Genomic DNA, 18,416 nt, shown 5'->3' with positions numbered 1-18,416 from the left:
GCGATGCGGTCAAATGATGCAACATCAGCAGTAGCCATGCACCTTTTGTAAAAGCAGAGATACTGCTTTACAATACATCTCATGAACGAGGATTTAACCTACTCCTGCTAGGTCGAAAGTAACCAAAATTTTGAGCGGGGTTTCACACCCAAAGCTCCTTGCATGATGCCAAAGACTCAAAAATGGGTGACGAATTGTCGGGTGAACCCCATTCAGGTAATGTCTCAAATCCTACCCACTCACATACAAAGGTGATAAATGAATCACTTGGAAGGTTGCTATTGAATAAGCAGAGCAAAGATGATCACATCTAGGAGGAGACATTTTATCATTAAGAGGTAAAATCAAGAGGTTAAGTAGAGCTGCTCAGGAGCTGGGTAGGTGCCAAGTACCTACATTTTCTGTGAGGTAGTAAAACATAACAATCAAGGCCTCAATCCAAAGCAAAGGTGGCGCTTGGAGGGTGAAAGTGCTCATTGGTTTCACTGGCAGAACTCGCCAGTCTCTCCGCAAGGTACCAGGCATTGGCAAACTCTAACCCTGAAGTTGGAGCCTCAAGACAAAGTCATTAATTTGCCATTTGGGGTGAAGGATCCTTTCAATAGATGGGGATGAAGTGGTCCAGCAGTACTAGGGAAGCACAGTCATGGCCAAATAACTGAGCTCTAATCAAAGGCTTCACAGTCTTAGGAAAGTACTTCCTTTCGTCCCACGTTGTAAAAGGAGGCACTTCCAAGGGAAGGTCAAACCTTCCAGAACAACTTCAGTTGAGGCTAAAAAGGGCCACTGACTTTTCGGTGGCCCAGGCTTTCTTGACATTCCACCTGGCAGCACAAATGGCACTCAAGTGGAGAGGAGGAAGAAGCAAGAGTGAGGAGAAAAAGGATAATTGCCCTCCACAACCAACACAAACCACCTCCAGGGGCTTTCAGATTGTCGAGTCAACTGGGCTAAAAACTTAGGGGAAGACAGACACTTGTTGACCGGTTTTAGTTCAACATCTACAACCTTGTAATTATTTTTGTTGTTTCAAGCTGGAATAGAAGATCACCTTCCTTATGAGAAGTGGCACAGGCTTGGAAGCCCAGAAGGAGGCATTCGTTGACCTCTCCTAGAGGGACTGGCAATGCTGTCCGAGCCTGAGATGGTATTGTCGGGGTAGCTCAGGAAGTGGTAGAGCATTGTGCTATAGGCCCTCAATATAACATGGGTTTCTATGCCAATGCTGTCCTATGGTGAGGCTATTCAGATGTCCTTTGTAGCCTGTGTAAATTTAACAGTTTACTACAGTGTTTGGTTATCCTAAACAGTCAATGGAACGAGGGTGCCAGAGAGAATACAATCAGTATCAAGCATGGGTTTGCCCTCCAATCTAGTATTTTGACCCCACACAAATCCAAAAAAGTTATTTAGGATGAAGAAGGCTCGTTAAGTATAGTGGTTTCTGGCTACTGAGGCTTCAGTAGTCACTGGTTGGATGTTAGATAATTGGCGAAGTGGGTGGAAGATCCCCGTGGCAATTGCAGTGACTTGATGAGTGAGGCCAGTTGGGGAGCCAACTCCTTCGCACGTAATCACAACGATTGTGCTGGGGATCATATAGCACTTTCTGGTTTTGTGCATTTTTACCAATTTTAAGTAAAAATGAAGCCGTATTATTTTCTAAGTAATAGCGCTGACTGGATATTGAGTTTGTGTTTTATGTACTGCGTCATATTAAAGACGAGATTTACCCCCACTATCACCTTGTAAAAAAATTCCCGACTACTCAACTTCTAGAGTTCACAAAATTAACACAGGTTTCCCTAGCTGTCCCAATATTTCATGGTGAGGCTTAATTCTAGGGCCTCTCTCAGAATACATGAACTTTACCCTCTTACACTCAAGTTTCCACTCACGCAATTTGTGACAGAATCTCCTGTTAGGGCAGTTCATATGCCTTTGCGTGGATTGTGTAAAAAAAAAAAAATTTAAAAAAAAGGATTAATGCAATGACGCTGATATTTTCAATGCATGTCTTCTTGACAGAGGGTACTCAAAACGCTAATTTATTTATGTTAGGAGAAGAGCCTGCTTTTGCCACAGGGAATAACTGTTAATAACAACTACCAAGACTCACCAATCTTGAAGGACTGGAGGGGGACTAGGAGCATTCAATTCAGCAAGAAAACACTTTGCAGTGGAGGAGCTAGTTCCTTCCAAAAGAGGTAATCGAATGGAGGATCAGTCCTACAATCTGTAGGACCCTCCTATCTAGGGAAGCTCAACACTCCACTCGTCGCCTTTGGTGTCTCCAGACCCTTTCCCTTTGGCAACTAGTTCTTCATTATCTTTTTAGGTTGTCTTTTGATACTGTCACAGTGATGGCCCTTATCAAGTCTGCTGTTGGTGCCGAAATGTTGCCGCCCTAAAAAAATATGGACTGTTCCAATCTCTAAACTGGGGGTGGCTAATATCTAGTAAAGATATACTTGTACTATGACACATCGCTTCCTAGCTTTAGGGCAGCCCACTGCTCATTTAGATTAAATTGGTTTTACATATGCTTTTTGCACCTTTCCTTCTCAAGAGCACTGCACCGTTGCAGTACGTCACATTTTCTATTCTTATTATTGGTAAGTGTTAACTGTGTAAACTAGCCCCTTGTGCATTCAATGCAAACATGCAATAGAACATTATAGGTTTGTTTATTTCCACAAACTGACCTAAGGCTCAATAACTGTATCGATTGTAATATGCTGTTGCCCTCTGGGATCATCATGTGTCGTCCACTGGTCACCTATGTTATCTTATACCTTTTACCTCTTTTGTAAGTAATGACAAATATCAAATGCGTGTATACTACCTCATTTCTTAGGTCTTTATAACTATATACTGTAAAGCGCTCTGATACCCTCGTTGGTCACGTTCGTGCTATATAAAACCTTATAAATAAATAAATAAAATAAATAGGAGGCGGAAGGATGCACTAACAGCTAATAGCATGAGATCGCCAATAGCATAAGAACTCGTCTGGGTGGAGCCTAATCCTCCTCCATGTCCATTTTTAAAAAATAGGTCACTATAAGTCTTAAAGACAGCTGCCCCTTTTTCACGCAGGTCTAATTAGTCTTAGGTAAGTTTATGTCTGTTTTCTGCTGCAGTCAGAAACCCTTAACCCAAGCCATTAATTTGGGAGGGCGTGTACAGTCCATGGGAATGTGCCCCCCTCTTTAAATACATGGATATATCAATCAGCACCTGGGAGTTGATCAGATAACTTTTGTAGAGAGTCAGGTGTGGCGTATGACAGGTGCAGCAATTTTAATAACTTTTGATCTGCTGAAGTGATCAAATATATTTTGGTAAAATAGGCAAATCATGGCAATGGTGGATCTTGTGGCAGGTACTCAAATTCATGTTTATGCAGGAGAGGCCGCAGCGTCACATTTTTCCATTGACCCTGCTCAATATAATACTACTAATCTCTTGCAGCTTCATAAGCCAGGGTCCCCTCAAAAAAAGTTAGTACTGATAGGACAGCCTCTAGAAAGGTGCATTTGTGCAGCATTTTTTGTATAGTTATGGATTTATCACAATCTACCATATGCTGCACAATCTGTAAATTGAAAGGGATGAAAATTGTTAAGAACTCTCAGTATGAAGTACAGCTCCTGACACTTTTTCAAAGTTAATTGTCACCATTACACGGCTGACCGCTTTCTTCAGGCATGAATATGAAATAACTTTACCCAGTTACCTGTGTAGGGTGGGCTGGGAAGAGGCCAACAGCGGCAGAGGTGTCAAATGCAGGCATATGAGTGCCATTCCCACGCCAAAATGTATTCATAGCCACATAAGGTAAATGTACATGCACAGATTGAATTATACATCAGTATCTATCCTAAAAATCTGGTGTGGGTCCAGATGTTGTATGTGTATGTATGTTGGACACCACTGGCCTACAGAAACAAAAACAATAAATATAATTTAAACAAGGTGAGAATGTTAATTTACCCCATTGCTGTCAAAGCAGTAGTTATTTCAAGAGAGCAGTCATAATTTAGAGTCTGAAAATCACATTTATTTTTATGGTCGAATGTCTTGAATCTGAAAGTATCGCCAACTGATGCATACATTTTCTTGTAGGAACCTGTGGATTTGCGAAGGCTTTAATGCAGGATGAACGCTTTCTATAGACAGGGATTCAACGAGGCTATTTTGTTTTCTTAGTGTTATTTACCTTTGCATTAAAGCCTTTTGCTGCATTTCTGAGGAGGAAAGCTCTTGTAATTTGTCTTCAACATGGAGATGAATAATTTAAGTTAGCATCATGTCCAGGTGGTTATGACCCGCTTGTCAGACACCAGGGATTATTTAGATAATTTATTACACCTTATTGCGGAATAACATGCTCTCAGGCTAGAAGATAAACATAGGAAAAACAGGAATCTTATTGGTCAGTCGTATTTATTATTTTTTTCGGGATTTTGTTAAGTGCTACTGCCATCTTCACGCCGATCGCACAGCACTTTTTGGTAAAGGTCTACATAAGAGTGGCAGGTTGTAACATCAACCATATTCGAGAGCCTGGTGAAGGGGAACCAGACAATGGAACGACAGGGAAGGAGTGTGTCGGAAGAGGCCAGGGGTGAACTGAATATATTCCTAACATGATAAGAAAGCCTTGAATGAAACGAGAATCTGGAGAGCCCAAATGAAGGAGACAAAGTCGGTCTTAGAAGTCTGTCCTGGCTGAAAGGGATATGAAGCGGTCCAGGACTTCTATTTAATACTCGTCAATAAAAAGTGTACAAATTCAAGTATATTAACTTTAAAGTAATACAGTCCAAAAACCAAAAGGGGCAGGAGGCAGGCCAAGGAGAGCAGGAGAGTGAAGTAAGAAGAAGGAGCAGGGAAGGAAACAGACTGAGCGAGTCCGAGAGCGGTGGGCTCACCTAGGAGGAAGCTAGAATGAACTGATGATTCCAGGGGGAAGATTGGAAAAGAGGGCATTATAGTAAGCCTGATAGCAGAACTACACTTGAGAAGGAAAGGCATTTAGAATGTAATGAGCTAGACACTCACCTTATCATAGCGACCCCTCTCGGGGAGGGAGGTCTTGGTGAAGTCAGTCCCCCGACGATCTTTGCAGTGGTTACTGGGATAGCCATTCTCTCGCTCATCCACGCTGTGCTCTCGTCGGAAAGGCGGTCCCTCAGCCAGCTTGTTACCACTTTTCCAGTCTTTTTTTGTGATGTTCAGATAGCTTAGAACCTCCCGTTGGATGCCTCCTTTGTTGGGTCCGGGTTGTTGACACCCCTGAGGGAACCTCCGGTCAAAACTTGAATCATCTGCAAAGTCCTGTTTTTCGATCAAGCTGCCCACACTTCCCATAGCACACTGGTAACTTACAGGGTTACGAAGGCAACCTGGGTCATAGGTCACATGGCAAGTCTGAGCCATCGAGAATCAGATGTAAACTGAAGAGCAGAACTACGTATGAGAAATAGGAAAAGAAAAAAGTGTCAAACTGTTAGAGTGTAAACCAGGGTCACTAAAACGTTACCCTGAATTCTGCTACTCCCGAAGGCATGTTAAGTAGTACTGCCAATCCCGAAACTCCACCCTGGACAGATGGAGAGCCAAAATCCCGACTTTGGTCTTCTGCAGCCTCCACAAACCTACTCTGCCCTGCCATCCCCACATTCTCTTACTTGGTCATTGCCGAACCATTCAGTGCTGCATTGGGCTTGCCCATAGGATCCCACTCAAGACTTCTGCCGACACTCTCAGCTACACTCGCGGTGTCAATCAACAGCTATTCTGCAATGCTGTCCACCACAGACACGTCATACTCGAGGATGCCTAGTCTGACTGCCTAAGCCTGGACTGCTTATTGCCAAACAGATTGCTCCCTGGACTGCTATTAGACTTGCTGAGGAGCTGTTGATCCAATTATCAATCACCTGGTGTGCTGCCAGTCGCACGCCTGGCACCAGTAGTGAGTACTCCTGCTACACCACTTGTTCCCTACCCCTTACTCTTGCTGTCAACCCTGCACAGTCGCCTTCTACCAAACCCAAGCAAGGTTGCTGCTTAACATATTCAACAACCCTCAATGCCGCCAACACACAATTCTCTCCCTGAACTACTGCTGCCTCCCTCAACCACTGAACTTCTGCCAGACCCAAATCTTACCCTGCATACCACCGCTGCCTCTCCAAAGCCACACCTTCTACTGCTTCCAGTATCACCACAAACTGTGGATAGTAACATAACCCAACCCTGGTCTGTTGCCGAAGCAACACACACTATGACCTGCACAGGAACCCACACCCACATTTGGATTGCTTGGATAATTACAGCATCCTACACCACAACCCAACATAAACTCTAGTTTACTCTTATAACCACACATCAGACAGCTGCCGAACCTAGATCCGCACCCCAGACACCGAGGTGCAAAAATCCACGCTGTGCGTTACCAAATAATATAAGCATTGTGTAGTGTTTTAAGTAGTGTTCTAGGTTGTAAGAGGGAGATGATGTAATGTTCTAGAGTGGGCTTAGGTCACTTGTCTATGTCATACTGTGTTGGCATATTCTAATGTGGAATGTTCTTGAGGCAGAATGTTACTTCTTGAACGCTGTGGCAGTTACTCTTGGATGTTGAAGGATGGGGTCTCTTGCATACATCCTACAATAAAGAACCTACAAAGCTTACCTTGTTCCTGTCATCTGTTTCCTGCATTCTCATCACCTCATTTTGGCGACGACTGGAAATTGTGATTGTCGAGAGACCCCAACTCGCTGCTTTCTTTGGGCTTTGGGCTGCCTCGGATTCAATTTGCGCACTCTTCTGCTGTCGCTTTTACTGCCGATCATCGAGCCGTGTGGGAGATCCTATCGGGACCACGATTGCTGCCGCGGTGATTTCCCTGGCCTTTGGAGAGCGTCTGCGCCCCAACTGCCCACTACGCCGTTTGCTTCTGCCTGAATCAAGCGGCCCAGCTGCCCACTACGCCGTTTGCTTCTGCCTGAATCCTAAGAAAGGGGTCGGACACTCGCAGGCATCAATAAAGTTTTTTTTTTTTTTGTTGTTTTGTTTTTAACTTCTGAAAGCTCGTGCGCGCTCGCAGCGTTGCCTAGCAACTCACCTCGCGCTGGGCTCAAGCTGCTTCTTGTCACCAAGCAACGTTGGAAGCTTTGACGTCGCTCCGCACACGCTGCAGTCTCCGCTATTGTTTCCAGTCACCAAGCAACGGGGGAAGCTTTGACGTCACTCCGTACTCGTCTCTGTCTCCTCCGTCTTTCGCAGAGTTACCTGGCAACTCACCCTGCGTTTGGAAACACCAATTTACGCTTACGGAGCACACGCAAGTAGAGGCAGTTAGAAGTTCCAGGGCTGGAAAACAAGGTACTGTCTAGTATTTTCACATTTTGGCAACGCTGATCTGCACAGCTTTGTGGTTTTTCATTGCAGATCGTTTTTGGGTTTACAGTGACTTGTCTGGACATTTAGTGACAACGCTGATCTGCATAGCCTCGTTTCCTCTCCCTACGCTGATCTGCTCAGCCCTCCTCATTTGCAGATCGTTTAGGGGTTACAAGGTGTTGATGTGAATGTCTCATTGTTTTAAAATATGCTTAGGTACCTTAAGTAATGCAGACATAGGCATCTGTTTATTTTAGATAAAAGAAGAGGTTTTGTAGCCTGCTCACATATTTTACATTCCATCTTTTTTTTTTTTTTTTTCTCTTGCTGTTCACTTCTTCTCTTTGCGGTCATGCAGAACGTCACTGCTCCGCCTTTCTTTCTGTCCGCTCCTGGTGATCCCACTATTCCATGGATAAAATGGAAAAAGGTTTTTGCCAATTACGCCAGGGTGTGTGGTACGTCTCTGAGTGCAGAAAGAAAATCTGCTCTGTTCTTACATTGCCTTGGCTCAGAGGGCCAGGAAGTCTTTGAACATCTCCCAGATTTACCTGATGGAGACTCCCTCAATGAGTACGAAATCTGTATTAAGAAGATGGATTTGCATTATTTACCAAAAATGAGCATGGTTTTAGAAAGATATCATTTTGGTAAGAGGGTTCAAAGGCATGATGAGACTGTGGAACAATATGTTACATCGTTGCGCAAACTAGCTTCCACTTGCTCGTTTGCTGGTAGCTTGGAGGAAAGACTTAGAGACCAACTCATGTTGGGGTCCTCGATTGAGAAGGCGAAAGATGCACTTTGGCAGAAAGACAATCCACCGCTGGAAGATGTTATCACTACTTTAAAGATGCACGAACACTCTAAGGCTTGTTCTGAAGCCATAAAAAAGGGGTCGGTCTCTGAAAAAAGTGCTGACACGGATGTCAAAGAGATCAACATAAAACCTAATGTGAATTCTGATAGTTTGGTAAAGTCTTCGGTACAATCTGGACAAAGTTCCTCTAAGATCTTACGTCAGAACTGGAATCCAAAATTCTCTGTAAAGTGCTTTAGGTGTGGTAATGCAGGACATGTGGCTAACTTTAAAGACTGTCCTGGCTGGAAAGCTACATGTTCTATTTGTAAAAGAAAAGGACATTTTTCTAAGTGTTGTAGGGCTAGCAAGAATACAAAAAAGGTGAATGAGGTAGACATCTATGAGCAAGATGAGGGCGATCTTATTGTTTCACAAATTTACAGTCAGCAAGCAGATGGTCCTATAGAGAAGGTTTTGGTGAATGACAATCAGGTGGATATGTTGTTTGATTCCGGGGCCAAGATCACTTTGGTACCAAAAATTTTCTATGTAAAATACTTAATCAACAAAGTGAAGCTTTTTAAGCCTGATATTATTCCTAGAGGTTATGGTGGTCAGGTCATAAGCCTGTTGGGATATTTTATGGGAACAATAGATTACAAAGGGAGGATCACGGCTGGGAAGATTTATGTCTCAATGAAAGGGGACTCATTAATCAGTTGGTCACACCAACGTGATCTTGGGGTTTATTTAGATCCCAATGAATCTCCTTCGGTGTGTTTGAGGGATCTTTCCACTGTTGCTTCCATCTCTGATAACAGTGTTTGGATAAGTAAGTTCCCTAAAGTGTTCGAAAAGAAACTAGGCTGTCTTAGAAAGTACGTGCACCTGATTAAACTCAAAAAAGATTCTATTCCCGTGGTGGCCAAGGTCAGGAATGTTCCTTTATTGGTAAGAGATAAAATGAAAGAGGAATTAAAAAAATTGTTGGATAGTGAGGTCATTCAAGAAATTGAAGCCACAGAGTGGGTTTCTCCGGTTGTTATGGCCCAAAAGGCCAACGGAGAGGCCAGGTTATGCATTGATTTGAGAGAACTGAATAAGGCGGTAGTTGTAGATCATTACCCTCTTCCAAACATCACCGAAATGTTGTCATCGTTAGGTGAGGCCACACACTTTTCTACACTAGATTTATCTTCGGCCTACCATCAGGTCAGACTCCATCCCTCGTGCCAAGATTTGACTGCTTTCATCACGCCTTTTGGCACTTTCAAATTTCTTAGAATGCCCTTTGGCTTAATATCAGCTGCATCGGTATTTCAAAGGGTGATGGAAAATGCTTTACGGGGTGTTAGTGGGGTCAAAGTCTATCAGGATGACATCCTTGTGTACGGGTCCAGTTTGGGAGAACACAATGAAAGGGTAAATCAAGTTCTCTCAAGGTTGGAAGATTCTGGTCTCACTCTCAGGTTGGACAAGTGCAAATTTGATGTGAAGCAGATTGAGTACCTGGGCCATATGATTTCTGGCTCAGGAATTAAGCCAAAACCGTCTTTGGTAGAGGCCATTTGTAAGTTGAATTATCCTGCAAGTAGAGACGAACTCACAAAGTTTTTAGGGATGGCAGAGTTCTATAATAAGTTTGTTCCTGGGTTTGCTCAAAATACAGAAAAGATCAGGGCCTTATTAAAGAAAGGTTGTGAATTCAAGTGGGATGAATCTTGTAGTTCTGAGTTTGATTTGATTAAGGATCATCTAAAAAAAGCTCCTAATCTTTCAAGTTTTGATCCAAATAAGGATTCATATGTTATGACTGATGCCAGCTCCAAAGGACTGGGTGCTGTGTTACTACAGTCCGGTGATGCAGGGGACAATACCATTCTGTTTATATCAAGGCCTCTCAGAGGGGCTGAGTGCAATTACTCGGTCGTTGAGAAAGAGGCTCTAGCTGTGTACTGGGCGATTCGTAAACTGCGAAAATTTTTGTGGGGTAAAGGGTTTGTTGTAGTCTCAGACCACAAACCGTTGAAGGAAGTTTTCGGGAAAAAAGGGATTGACCGTGTGTCACATAGGATAAGGAGATGGGTCGTTGCATTGCAAGAATTTGAATTTGTTGTCCAGTACTTGCCTGGTGCTAACAATATTCTTGCTGACTGTTTGTCAAGACTTGGTGGGTCCACTATTTCGGATGAAGGTGATGATGAGGAGGATTATTTTTTGGGTGAAGCTTCTGGTGGTGAATGGAGTGTGTGTCTGGTCACCCAAGGGGTGGTCACTGAGGATGAATGGAATACTGTGTTGAGGGATGATGCTGTCCTTCAGCGTGTTGTTTGTTTTGTTCGTGATGGGTGGTGTGAGAAGCATGTGTGTGATGAGGAGATTAAGGGTTTTTGGAATGTCAGAGACGAGTTGTCGTTTTCTAATGGGCTCCTCTTTAGAGGAAGTAGACTGGTTGTTCCTACTGCTGTACGCCAAAAATTGGTTGAGAATGCTCATTCCAGTCACATGGGCATTGCAAAGACGAAAGAAAGACTGAGGGAAGGTTATTGGTGGCCTGCAATGGACACTATGATTGAAAGATTGGTGCGCTCGTGTCCTCAGTGTGCGGGTAGTGACAAGGTTCTCAAATGTAGGACTCAACCCTTGGTTATCAGAAAGCAAGCAGATGGTCCCTGGTCTGATATAGCTGTAGACATTCTCGGACCGGTAAGGGTGAAGTCTCGAGATCAGTATGTTTTGGTCTGTGTGGACATGTTTTCCAGGTGGCCAGTCATCAAAATTGTGAACAGTGTTGATTCTGCTGCTGTCATCAACTTTCTTGATGGTCTTTTTGCTGGTGAAGGGTTGCCAGCATCTGTACTGACAGACAATGGAGTGCAGTTTGTGTCTAGTATGGTGGAGGAATTTTTCCGTGAAAGAGGGATTTTGCATAAAAGGGCTGCATTGTATCACCCTGAATGCAATGGTGTGGTTGAGAGGTTTGTGAGGGTGCTCAAGGAAACTATGCAGCTGGCATTAGTGTCTGAGTATGACTGGGAGGAAGCTGTTGTTAAAAAGGTTTATGAGTATAGAGTCACACCCCATTCCTCTACTGGTGTTTCCCCTTTTACTCTGTTTAGAGGAAGGGTCCCCAGCACGCAGGTGAATCCTCTTTGGGTTACTTCAAGAAGGTTGGAACTGGGTGGTCCTATTGACAAAACTGAAGGTTGGAGGGATCGTGAAATGGATAAAATGGTTTAGAGAAAGGAGTTGTATGACAACAAGAAGAGTGTTAAGAGAACGGTTATTCAGGTGGGTGATTGGGTCAGGGTAAAGCTACCTGAGAGGAGGTTCGGGAAGTCTAAATTTGGTCAACCAATTAAAGTGGTAAAACTTCTAGGTAATGCTGTCAGAACTCAGGATCATAGAGTGTGGAATCTTAACAGGGTTGCAAAATGTCCTTCCAAATGTGTAGAGGGAGATGGGTCTCAAGCTGTACCTGGTCCCTCCATTTCTTCTCAACCTGAATCGTCGAGACCTATCAGGTTGAGGAGAATTCCTCGAAGATTTCAAGATTGAGGCTTATTGTTAGTCACAGTGTTGTTTTTTTAGTTTTTGTTTTTTTTATTTTGTTCTTTGGGTTTGATGTTTTGGAAAAAAGGGAGGTGATGTAGTGTTTTAAGTAGTGTTCTAGGTTGTAAGAGGGAGATGATGTAATGTTCTAGAGTGGGCTTAGGTCACTTGTCTATGTCATACTGTGTTGGCATATTCTAATGTGGAATGTTCTTGAGGCAGAATGTTACTTCTTGAACGCTGTGGCAGTTACTCTTGGATGTTGAAGGATGGGGTCTCTTGCATACATCCTACAATAAAGAACCTACAAAGCTTACCTTGTTCCTGTCATCTGTTTCCTGCATCTTCATCACCTCACATTGCATATGCAACATTTAACTGCACACTAACTACAACCTTATAATAGCGTTATTACACATTAACTACTCTCCAGCGCGTGCTACTTTTACACAAGAACAGCAAATGTGTTATTAGTAATTATAACCCTTCCACTGTTACACCTTAACTACGCCTTCAGGGCTGTGCATTATTACACAATTAATACACCCTCCCTGCGCTGCGTGCATGTACCTTGTAACTGCATCCTCCCTGAGCGTTCTTACTATTCAGGACAAATGCTGAACTTGACTCTTAAGAACATTTTAAGACACAGGCAAATGGCGCCCTGACTCAGGGCCCCAACTGCTCGGCGACAATAAAAGCACAGAAGAAAATACTGCATTATTGCCTTCACATTTTAGAAGTTGAAATTGCAAAATATTACAAAAGGTCACCCCTTAGCCTTATTGTCTAGTCCTGCATCTTTCCTGCACCCCAGTCATTTTACAAAGCGTCCACAAGTAGTGGCAAACTTCCAGCAAACCTCTGTACTGAGAGCTGACCTCTTACCTCGAGCCAGATTCAGCCCCTCCAACAAGGTTATTACTAGGAGTGGGCGTCATTTGCAGTATTGTAATTATGTGAAATTACAGGAAAAGTATGCGGAACTAAGCGAGGAGCGTAACCCTACGTTTTCTTAGCACAAAAGGCACCATTATGTCCAAAATGGACCAGAGGATACATTTTTCTCTAAGAAAATAGCGCTAAATGCAACAGATCACAAACAGCAGCAGCTGCTCTCTCTGGTCGGGTGCAGTTGCAGGAGGCATTTTTTGCACCGAATTCTAAATTACGCAAGGGGGCAATTAGCATGTAAATTTCTGTAATTTAGAGTCCCAAGAGTAAAGCAAAACTACTCATTACACCAGCATAATTAAAATTTGTCCCTGGCCTTTTTAGGACCCAAGTTACTAGCACAGAGCTTATTAACTCAGCTGCTTGGTAACTAACTGCACTAAGCAGGCCCTCATTTAGAGGGTATAGTACATCAATCACTGTGTATCCAGTGGGCAGGTCCCTTCTTCAGGCAGTCTTCAGAGCTGTTCTTGCAGGGCTTTGTTTCAAGTTACCCCCTAAATGAATAGGGCGACTAACAATCAAAGATTTCAATCCTGGAACACAGAAGTCCTCTCTCTGCCACACTACTGTGTGGGATCAGGCACTGATCAATGAGAATCCTTGATTCATGGAGCTATGAGCAAGGCAACGGATCAATATTTCTCAGCTAATCAGTTCTGTGCCATGTGAAAAATTTGGAAGACTCCTTCAATCAGATCCTGTATGACCAGGTGTCCTCCGACAGCTTTCACCAAGCTGGTTCCAGATAGCATTGAACCAACTGTATCTGACCCCAACAGGACAAGCCACATCCTTTACCAAGCAAATGCAGTAGAGTGCGGAACTGGAAATGCCAGGACACAAAATGGAAGCTAAACTGCAAAGGAAAAGAAAAGGCATCCCTAACCCCTAGTTGCTGCAACCTGACCGCAGTGACAGAAAGGGCAGGAAGGTTCTTGTGTTTGCTGCCACAAGAAACCAAAGAAAGGATATAGCTGGCACACTCAGCAGCCAGACTTCAGCTATAGTAGACATCTCTGTGAAAGATCAGATTAAGTCCAGGTCTGCCAGCAGGCGGAATAAAGGGACCGAGGCAGCCTTGGCTAAAGCCCTTCTTTAGGGTCGAGTCTGAGAGAGCATGCGCCAGCGTCTCAGTTGTATACAAAAAACGGCTTGGGGCCCGCCCACGCTTACCTTTTGTGCACTTGTGTCACTCTTATTTACAGGCTCCTTAATTGGATAGTGCAGGTAAAACATCACTTCCGGTCATTTCTGTGGAGCAGGGACCAAGCACAGATCAATTCAAGTTAATATTTTCATGTCCGCTGCTCCCAATGTGACTGATGTACTAATGTCCCCCCTCCCGCTCCCCCTGCCTGCTGCTCTCCACATGGCGCTTGCACTTTTTTCTTTTTAAAATTACCGATCCTTCGGTAATTAAAATATATATATATATATATATATATCACAGCAGCTTGTTAGCATTAGCAAAGATAAGAGGTCCTGAAGCCAAGACCGGTTATGTTAACCATAACAGGTTAAGACTGGTTGATTTTGCAAATACGTGTTTCAAAGCAGAAAGCAGGGGCTCTAAGCAGGAATGAGTAGCATGACTAATTTCACAGAAAATTGACATGAAACCAACATTAAATGACTGCTGCGTGTTTTTTCACTTTTGCAGCCGTGGTGGCATACGTGCCTGGCGGGCCTCTCAGACGGCGTTGGAGTCTGTGTCAGAAGTGTGTGGGTTTTTAACTTTGATATTTTAGAGTATCTGCATTGTGCGTCTGCCAGGAGTGGTGTTTCAGCAGAAAGCGCAACACAGCTAGCTATATCTCACTAGTTTGGCAGGAATGTTCCCGATGCTGTACGTGACTTAATTCCCCCATTCCATTCTTCTGTCTGGGAAGCGCTTTAGCCTTTGACGGAAGAGGAAATGCTCAGGTCGTTCTCCACCCAGCCCTACACTTCGGTAGATATCCTTTGGCTTACACATTTTTTAGGCATTTTCTGTCGTCTCACTATCTATTTCCTATTTTGTAATGCGAGTTGTGCTTTATTTAGTTTAAGGGGGTGTCTTGGGGTACTTCATTTCTTTCTGCTTTGTACGGCACGCCCCTGTCAAAACCTATTAGTGTCAAAGGCGAGGCCAATCGGCTTTGTCAATGCTGTTTTCTTTTGCTATCCACACATCCCAAGATGTGTTCCTGCAGGCTGCACCCATCCAGCAAAGTGCTAACACACACTACGTGCGCATCTTAGGTGCAGCAGTGGTGCAGCTAAGGAGGATGCAGACTTTTTAACAGAAGAGGCTTCTAGCCCTCTGTACCGTAAAGGAGATTGGCAAAAAGGGCCAGTCGATTATACCAATATTGATATTGCCAACACTGCTAGTCTTATACCAGTAGGAGGACAGCAGGTACACTCCAAAAAAAAGGGGTTTACTCCATGTGCCCCTCCCGACTGAAATGCCATGCTCTAGAATTTCAAACCTTTTATACAGAAGCCACACAGTGAACAGGTGATAACACCTAGTGGGACTTTGCTCGAAGTTTAACATAGGGTGCAGGCACACTCTCTCCAGAACCAAGAAGGGGGGACATGTCTATCCCAACAGTTGACACTTTTAAAAATAGTTTATTTTAGGATATGAACATGTCTTTAAAAAGGAAAAGATACTTTTTTATTGTGCCATAACCATCGGCGACCTAAGCTGCTACAAAGAACAGGATGTGATGGAGCTGTGATAACGTGTACGTGGGACAGTATTCTGATGCACACTGTACCGTTTATTTGCATCACAGAAATGTGCATACTGAAGCTCAGAAGTATGTGATTTCAGTGGCAGCTGGTATCAGGGCAGAATGGTGAGGCGGGAGGTATGGGGGGAAAACCGATGACGAAAAAATTACAAATAAAACCACTTGCCTTCCGCTTGCCGCATTGCCGACTTGGTGCTCTTCTGCTGCACTGCACAGGCTCCCAGATTCCTCTGTGGCCAATCCTGTTGCTGCTCTCATGCATGATCAATTTGTGCTCCCAGAGTGACTGAGAGCCTTTGCCTGCCGTTTCCAACCTGGCAATGCAGCTCTGGTTGGAGACATCGCAGTACGCATGTCGGTTTGGCCATCCTGAGACAGAGGGCCAAACCGACATGCGCAGTGACAGCAGTGCCTAACACTCCCCCTCCCGTCTGTCATCGTTTGGCCCCACCCCAAGACTCGTTCGTGTTAAAAATAAAATAATAAACCTGTGTTATCGTTTTATTCTTTTTTGAGTTGTGTGGCTGCTGACGGGGTGGGTGGGGGGGGGGGGGCCTGGAGGGGTCGGCGACGCTCCTCCTCCATAGCAGAGGAGCCACCGCTATGTGATTTGTCTAGGACCCCTAGATTTTGGGCCATCTGTGTGGTCTGATTTCAAATGCATGTCTAGAGATTCCACACTAAGGAAATTACCCATTAAAACCGATTTCCTCCCTGTACATGGGAAATAGTAACTGGGAGGCCCAGTTAATTTTAAAATTGTGACTCAAGATTTTCCATTTAAAAATGAGGTCTATCCCATTATATGGAAATAAACCTGGAGACCTATCTGTTAAATCAAATGCAATAGTGGAAAATAGCTTTTGTCGCTCTGTTCTAGGAATGCTGGGTTGTTACCCAGCAGGCATTTCATGACTGAAATCCAGGATAGAAGTTGTTCTTGGCCAGTTGAGTAATGGACCATTTATCTCCTATTCTGAAAAGCTTTTAGGTAATCAATTAAGTAAGTACATGTAGTCCGCTGCTCACGAACACAAATTCTTATTATTCCCATATAGTACGTACAAATGGAAGCAGCATCTTAATAGCAATAATTTACTAGAAAGAGCCAGTCCTGTTTTACGACAGAGGGGATTGTGCAACATGAAGTTGTAGAACGGCATAAGTTAGCTGACTGGACAGAGGCAACCAGTAAGACAACCCTATGGTGTCTGTATCCATCACAGATGCAGAGGATATCAAACTGCGATGCACGCTTCTTTTGCATGAAGCAGAATCACAAGTGACTCAATATACCAACCGGATTCGACTGAAGGTGCTACTGGCAAGGCAAACGTTCAGTAGAGGAGAGGGAGCATCTTAAAGTTACTCAACAAGTTGCACTAGATTTGTCGAATTATTAGAAAGGTTTTTCAAAATTAATTATGGTTGCAAAGCTCAGTGTGATAATCTGGCGACAATGTAAACAAACAGTTAGATTACAGAATAGGCAATCTTGTTTGAACAGCCAGTTCTTCAATGGTGGTCTCCATGTCAGGTGATCTTCAAGAGCTCATGTTCCCTCTGAAATAGAATTCCACAGAACACCGCCGAGTGTGAGAAAGAAGGTCAGACTTCAAGAGCCTTAGAGCACTGAGAAACAACCCGTACTTGGTGAGACAGAGTGTAGGGTTGGCAAGCTCAACCATTGAGAAGGGATCTCCTTTTGCTTGAAACGATCTGTGAATAATACAGTGTAACTATAAATGAATCCTCGCCTCCACCAAAAAGTCAAACAGGGCACACCACCAATCAAATTTGGCCAAGGCTTTATGTGATGGATTATATTTTAGACTCGAATAAGAGTGGAATCATACGGCGGCAATGAATATCCGATTTTCCCTTAGGAAAAGAACAATGGATAGCAGATGGATGTTGATATGTATAACAGAAACCGATATGGTATTTGCGCAATGTGTGATGAAATTACCTCATATGAAAAATGTTTACAGGTGTTGTAATGCTTCACCAATTTCGTGTGACAGTGATCTATCAAATGATTTATTGCATAAGGTGTTATCATAGAATGTTAATAAAAATGGTTTGCAATTACTACTGCTATGGAGGTGTGAGGCAAGGGCTGGGCTTGGCTGGTGGTGCCCGGGTGTGCCCAGGTCTGCAATGTGTGAAGTTGTGCTACTAGTTCTCACGCTCAGGCAAGGTGGCTTCTGCTGCATTCTTGGCGAAGTGTTCGTTTGTTTAACTGATAAAGTAAACTGGACTCAGAATTAATATATAACCAGTCTCTTTCTGTGGGCAGCCTTAGGTTGAGCACATAGAATGGTGGGACAAACAAAGCTGAGAAGAGGGAGGCTGTGAGAGGAGGGGGGGGGGGGGGGGGGTGCGGCAGGTCTATGATGTGAGACCAATGTTTCGCACTGTAGTTCCTCTTCATCACTGTCAAGAGTCCGGGAGATTGCTCTTGAAGAGGTTTCCCATGGCCTCCGAAGTTTCTTTGATTCTCTACCACTGTACTTGTGGTTCAGGAATCAATACTTACTCAAGGAGACGATTATAGGCTTGGGCTTAGGAGGTGCAATACAACATGATAGTTACCACAATAAACAATTGTGAATGCCCCGCAAGTGGCATTTCTCTGAAAGACTATGTATTAAATCAAAGAGTAGAACAATAAATCAGCTAAAGAACACAATAGTGAAATCCCAAAGTGCCTAATGTTTATGGTTAAGGAAAAGGGACTCCCACCACCAAAAAAAAAAAAGTTCATTGTATTGCTTGAATAAAAATTTAAGGGCAGTGAACTTTTCATCCGGCTCAGGTCGTTATGGTACAGTGTTTATGTTTCAAGCCGGAAACAGCTGAAAGGCAAAGTTTTTAAACATCCACTGGATTATCAGTCCCTCCCTTCACTCAGGTTAATGGTTTTGTACAAGAATGGACACCATGG

At 43.7% G+C, this 18,416-nt stretch overlaps 1 protein-coding gene across 1 annotated transcript in view; it reads right to left on the bottom strand.

Moving 5' to 3' along the window:
- The window catches only part of N4BP3 (NEDD4 binding protein 3), a 75,935-nt gene that overhangs the window by 12,239 nt on the left and 45,280 nt on the right, over nt 1–18,416 (bottom strand). Inside the window, exon 2 of the mRNA XM_085618362.1 lies at nt 5,068–5,475. Within this exon, the coding sequence (XP_085474488.1) occupies nt 5,068–5,445 (378 nt within the window). The 5' untranslated portion in view covers nt 5,446–5,475. The remainder of the gene's footprint in view (nt 1–5,067; nt 5,476–18,416) is intronic.

This window comes from Triturus cristatus, chromosome 7, assembly GCF_964204655.1.
Source record: "Triturus cristatus chromosome 7, aTriCri1.1, whole genome shotgun sequence".
NCBI classification, from domain to species: domain Eukaryota; kingdom Metazoa; phylum Chordata; class Amphibia; order Caudata; family Salamandridae; genus Triturus; species Triturus cristatus.
The sequence above is the reverse complement of the archived record's forward strand: the minus strand, read 5'-3'. Positions and strand labels throughout refer to the sequence as shown.